The sequence below is a fragment of the Crotalus tigris genome, unplaced genomic scaffold, assembly GCF_016545835.1.
Source record: "Crotalus tigris isolate CLP2741 ecotype Arizona unplaced genomic scaffold, ASM1654583v1 scf7180000024470.1849372, whole genome shotgun sequence".
NCBI lineage: Eukaryota > Metazoa > Chordata > Lepidosauria > Squamata > Viperidae > Crotalus > Crotalus tigris.
Window position 1 is genome coordinate 210,191 of NW_024100641.1, and position 6,000 is coordinate 216,190.

The 6,000-nt window shown below is 57.8% G+C and overlaps 1 protein-coding gene and 1 long non-coding RNA gene across 2 annotated transcripts in view; one reads left to right on the top strand and one right to left on the bottom strand.

Moving 5' to 3' along the window:
- The window catches only part of LOC120303432, a 100,717-nt gene extending 96,481 nt beyond the window's left edge, over positions 1 to 4,236 (bottom strand). Inside the window, exon 1 of the long non-coding RNA XR_005555460.1 lies at positions 4,097 to 4,236. This is a non-coding gene — a long non-coding RNA (uncharacterized LOC120303432). The remainder of the gene's footprint in view (positions 1 to 4,096) is intronic.
- Positions 1,212 to 5,761, top strand: ZNF703 (zinc finger protein 703). The gene is made up of 2 exons (XM_039332957.1): positions 1,212 to 1,896; positions 2,785 to 5,761. The coding sequence occupies exons 1-2, from the start codon at positions 1,291 to 1,293 to the stop codon at positions 4,282 to 4,284; spliced, it is 2,106 nt and encodes a 701-aa protein (XP_039188891.1). The 5' UTR covers positions 1,212 to 1,290; the 3' UTR covers positions 4,285 to 5,761.
- The last annotated feature ends 239 nt before the right edge of the window (positions 5,762 to 6,000 follow it).

Below are 6,000 nucleotides of genomic sequence, written 5' to 3' on the forward strand. Positions count from 1 at the left end.
AAAGGGGGGACATGAGTAATTGACGCATCATAGCCAAGAAAGGATCCTGGAAAACAGATGCTACAGGATGAGGATGAGTGAAATAAGGCAATTAAGGCAAGATTCCACCTTGATCGTGAGAAAGATAAGGAAATCTACCAGAGAGGGAAACCTAACCAAGTTTAAAGGAGTTGGGCAACTTTCTAAATCTAATAAAAGTAAGTTAAATAAAATGACATTTGAGGTGGAAGAAGGTGGCCTTTATTGAGATCCACCAGCCACAGGCTCAACAGATTACCCCAAAAGTCACGTCTGGTGAGCCCACATCTAAGGCTGGAACTAAAGATGACCAAACTTGGCTTCCTGGAGAATTTAACCTCTTGGGTTAGGAATAGCTTCGAATCCAGCACCTTTCACCTGGAGAGGAAGCAGAAAAAGCCAGCAGCAGGCAGCTCCTGTTCCTTTTCTCCACTCCCTTATGCCAAATAGCGAGGGTTTGGGTGCGTCTCTCCTGTATACTAAGGTGTGTGTGTGTGTGTGTGTGTTGTATGGGGGGGGAGAGAGAGTAGAACGCATCTGAATGGAGGTTTTGGGATCTGGAGGGAGCAAGGGAGAAGATAAAATAAGACAACCTTAGGGGAGGAGAGTGGTGAAGGAGAGGAGAGGAAGAAGAGGGAAGTAGGGAAGAGAAGAAAGGGAGGAAGAAGGTAGAGAAGAAGGAGTGTGGATACGGTGAAAGGGGAAATGGGCGAGCAACACCAAAGTTACGTGTATGTATTTATTTCATTTTGTTAAAAGTATCTGTATGTGAGTGTGGAGGGAATGTATGTTAATATCTGATAAGTATTACGGTATATGTATGGGGGAGAGTTTGGAAAAATAAAAAATTATTAAACAAAAAAAAAAAGACAACCTTTATTGTCATTTTTTTTTTTACTGTGGGCACAAGGGCAACACATCCAAAATGAAATGTAGTTGCCCGCTCTCAAAGCGAAACACATGCACGACACACACCTCAACATACTATGTACAACCTGTGTATAGACGCCCTCCCACCCAGCCTCCGTTGCTACACGGCCTCTCCTCCACCCCCCACCCCACGCTCCCCCTCCCCGGGATCGGGACCCCCTTTGCGCCGGCAGGCGACAGAGCAGAGCGAGCAACCCAGGCAGGCGGGGAGGCGTCGCTGCGCCGAGATGCCAAGGAGGCGCTCCGGAGGAGGAGGAGGAGGAGGAGGAGGAGAAGAAGAAGGAGGGGATTCGAAAGTGACTTTCTCCTCTTTCCGCTGGGCTAAGCTCCTCCCACCGGCCGATGGCCCCGCCCCCGAGGTCCTTGGCACGTCCCCGATTGGTGGGCAGGGCCGGTGCCTTTGAAGTGTGCTGCAGACCGGAGCTATTAGACGTGCGGCTCGGGGAAAGGAAGGGCTTTTTTTTTTTTTTCCTTCCCCTCCGTCTCTCGCTGGGGCCGGTGCGGTCGTCCTTGCCGCTGCCGCCGCCGCCTCTGCCGCCGCTTCCCCGACGCGCCCTGCCCGGCTTTTCGCGCTGCGGAGCTCGCCTCTCCCCCCCTTTTCCCCCCTCCCCAGCCCTGCCCTACCCCACCCCCGCCCTGCCCGGCTCGCTCCCCCAAATGAGCGGCGGTTCGCCCGCTGGATCTAACGCAAGGAGATCGCCCAGCGGCAGCAGCAGCAGCGGCGGAGGCGGAGGAGGAGGCGGCGGAGAAGGCTCGGCCGCCGCCTGGTCAGCCCAGCCATCCGGAGCCGTGTGCCCGGCGCTCTCGCACCTGTCCCCGGAGGACCCCCTGCGCCAGGCGAACCGGCTCCCCATCCGGATCCTGAAGATGCTGAGCGCCCACAGCGGCCACCTCCTGCACCCGGAATACCTGCAGCCGCTCTCCTCCACGCCCGTCAGCCCCATCGAGGTCAGTGCCAAGTCCGAGCCTCCTTCCTTGGGCGACCGAGGCCGGGCCTTTTCCGCCCACGCGCTCGGCCGCCGCTTCTGCTAGCTCTCGGCCACGGCGCGCCTTCCCAACGGCTTCCCCGGGGCGGCGGAGCCCCCTCATCCTCCCACCCCGGCCCTTTCCGCGGCGCTTCCCGGAGCGCGCCCCCCCCATCTCCACCTCCTTTCCCCCTTAGCTCGGGCACCTCTGTTCCCCGCTTCCAGGCGCCCCGCTTTTGTGGACGGCTGGCGGAGGGCGCCCGCTTGCGAGCCAGCCTTAAGCCCGAGCTGATTGGGCTTGGCTGGCCTGCCGATGGCAAGGACTCAAGGACTGGGGGAGGGGGAGGACGAAAGAAAGAAAGAAAGAAAGAAAGAAAGAAAGAAAGAAAGAAAGAAAGAAAGAAAGAAAGAAAGAAAGGTGCGCTACGGCCTTTGGCGTCTTCTTCCCCAACTTTGCGCCGCCGTTTTAATGCTACCGCTTGGAAAAGGAGGGTGCAAAGGGGCGCCTGCAGGGGGGGCGATATCAAACTAGCCCGAGGAGAGGAAAGGTCCCATTTGGGGGGGGCGGGAGGGGGAAGAGGACTTCTGTCCACCGACTCCCACTCCGGGTTCCGCGGCTGCACGTCGGAAGGCGCCGGACCCGTATCGCGGATGACCTTACAGCGGGGATGAGAAGCGGGGAAGAAGGGGGGGGGGAAGCAATTCCTAGGTTGGAGGACGGACGGGTGGGTGGCTGGGAACTTCCAGCCATCCGGACTGGAACACTCTGGTCCCTCGGGAGATGCGGGGGCTCTTGTCTGGTGCGCCCCGGGACCCCCTCGCCTAGCTCGGCTTTTCTCACGCGCCTTTCCTCTCTCCTTCCTCCCCGCAGCTGGACGCGAAGAAGAGCCCCTTAGCGCTGCTGGCGCAAACCTGCTCGCAGATCGGGAAGCCGGATCCGCCGCCCGCTTCCAAACTCAACTCCGGCGCGGCCGCCGGGCTGTCTGGGCCGGAGAAGGAGTCGAGCGGCCGCGCCTCCGGGGCCGGAGCCGGCGGTTCCCTCGGCAAGCAACTGGGCGACGCGCCGGCCGAGGATAAGTCGAGCTTCAAGCCCTATTCCAAAGGCGGAGGAGGCGGCGGAGGAGGAGATCCGCGGAAGGACGGCAGCCTCCCGCCGAGCCAGGCCGGGTCCGGCGCGGAGAAGAACGGCTTCCGAGTCCCCAGCGCCGCCTGCCCGCCTTTCCCTCCGCTCTCGGCCGCTTCTGCCGCCGCCTCGTCCTCGTCCACCGCCTCGTCCTCCTCGCCGGGCGGCTCGAGAGGCAATTCCCCGCAGCAGGCGGACTGCCGAGGCGGCCCCGACGACAAGAAGGAGTCGGAGATCGCGGCCAAAGGCAGCCCAGACGGCGCGCCAGGAGGCGGCGGCGGCGGCGGCGGCGGCGGGAGCCGCTCGGGCGCCGGCAGCGTGGAGCCCGGGGCGCAAAGCGAGGCGTCTTCCGGGCGCAAGTCCGAGCCTCCGGCCTTGGCGGGCCACGTGGCTCCGGTGTCTCCTTACAAGCCGGGCCACTCGGTCTTTCCTCTGCCCCCCTCCGGCATCGGCTACCACGGCTCCATCGTGGGCGCGTACGCGGGTTACCCGTCCCAGTTCGTGCCCGGCTTGGATCCTACGAAGGCCAGCCTGGTGAGCGGCGGCCAACTGCCGGGGGCTTTGGGGCTCCCGGGAAAGGCGTCCAGCTCCAGCCCGCTGACGGGCGCCTCCCCGCCTTCCTTCCTGCAGGGATTATGCCGAGACCCCTACTGCCTGAGCTACCACCCCGCCTCCCACCTGGGCGGCGGCAACTGCTCCAGCTGCGTCCACGACCCGGGCAGCCTGAAGAGCGCCTACCCCTTGGTCTACCCCAGCCACCCGCTCCACGGCGCCCTGTCGTCCAGCGCCACGCCGGCCCTCGCCGGCCACTCGCTCTACACCTACGGCTTCATGCTGCAGAACGACGCCCTGCCCCACATATGCAACTGGGTCTCGGCCGGCGGACCTTGCGACAAGCGGTTCGCCACCTCCGAGGAACTGCTGGCCCATTTAAGGACTCACACGACTCTGCCCGGGGCGGAGAAACTGCTGGCTGGTTATCCTACCTCGGGGCTGGGCTCGGGCGCGTCCTGCCACCTCCACCTGCCGCCCGCCGGCCCGGGAAGCCCCGGCTCCTTACCCGGATCTCTGTCGTTGAGAAGCCCGCAGACTTTGGGACTAAACCGCTATCATCCCTACGGCAAAAGCCACTTGCCGACGCCGGGCTCCTTGCCGGTGGCTTCCTTGCCTGCAGCTGGACCCTACTACTCCCCCTACGCCCTTTATGGCCAAAGACTAACCTCAGCTTCTGCACTTGGATATCAGTAACTTCCAGCGGCCCCTGCCCCCCCTCTGGCGACCCGGCCTCGCCTCCGGAGTGTGTATTTATTTCCTGTATGTTAGCTTAAAGCTGGGAAAATAAGTGCATTAATACACCAATGAATCAATGGTATGCAAAACGTCTGTGTCTCCCGCCCCCCCCCCACCCGCACCCCACCCTCTCCAAAATCTGACCCACTCTTTTATTTTATTTTGTTTTATTTTGTTTTGTTTTATTTTATTTTTTAAAAAAAGCAAAATGTTTGTGTCCATGAGGTGGGATAGGGGAACGTTTCCTGTCTTCCCTTCCCCCCCCCCCTTTAAATATTTTTAAAGAAAGCTTTGCTCTGGTCCACGGGGAGCACCTGGCATGATGTTCAGCAAAATGTTTTTCTTCCTTCTCCCTGCTTTTTTTCTACCCCCCACCACACACACACACACACACACACAGACACACACACACACACACACAAACATTTTCTTTTTTTAAGTTTGGTTCTATTCTTGGTTTCGGGTTTTTTGGCTTTTTGTATAGTAACTGGAAAATTGGGGTTTTGGTTTTTTTTGTTTTTTGTCTTGTGGAAGGAAGGAAGGAAGGAAGGAAGGAAGGAAGGAAGGAAGGAAGGAAGGAAGGAAGGAAGGGGGAGGTCAGATTGGCTGGGAAATTAATCGCAGGCTTTGTTGGAACTGCGGAAGCGGAAGGAGGGGTGGTGATTGGACTCACTCTGTGACTGGGATGCTGCTGGCATTGGGCTGGCAGTGCTGAGTTGGGGTACCGCATAGAACCCATCGTCCTGCCTCCTCTGCGGAAACCAACTCTCCTGGGCTCTCAAGAGTGAGCAGAGAGGCCCTAAACAAAAAGGAGAGCATTCAAGCACTGGAATTTTCGGGGTGAAGCTGAAGCTTCTTCCCATAAAGGAAGGGGCGTGCAAGCTTTCCACCAGTGGGGTATCTTTCACACTTATTTTATTTTTGCTTTGGCTTTTTTTCTTTCTTTCTTTTTGTTCTCTCCTCTCCTTCCACTCCACCCACCCGCCCTGCTTTCTCTCTCTTCGAAAGACCTGAATTTTAAGGAAATTAGCAAGCATCCTTGAGGGACTGGAAGAGAACAAGATTCTTTCTTTATACGCCAAATGAGGAACTCGGAGGACTTTTTGCTCCGTCTGGTTTCAAGCTGGATCGTCAAGTCTAGCTAGTGGCCCTTGGGGGCCCTCTCTATCTTTGTCTGTAGGCTCAAATCTACATACCAAAAAACCCCAACCATCAACCAACGGAAAAAAAAAATCACTTGCCCTTATTTCCTAATGACCCTATCGCCCACTTTTCTCTTGACCTGTGGGAATGGAACAGCTGTTAAGGTGGGGCGACCCCCTCCCCAAATTCCAGAACTAACTGCAGCACGGAAGGCTGCAGATCTTTTGGGGTGAATAGAACTCCCACTTGGTAAGTCTTATTTTGTTAATAAATGAATACTTGCTATATCTACCCCATCGCGTCTGCTCTTTTGCATTCTCCCTTCGCCTTCCTGCGTTTACACCTTCCCCTTGGCTGGCTGGCTGGCTGGCTGGGCCTTGGAAATTCAAAGACAACAGTCCGAAGGATGGCCAAACCATGAACCAAGTCCTTTTGTTTTTAAGAGGACTGAACGGTGGAAGTGGAGAGATCCCAGTCATCAAACCAGCCTATTGTTCATCCGGTTGTGATTTCTGGTTTAGTGCATTGGGC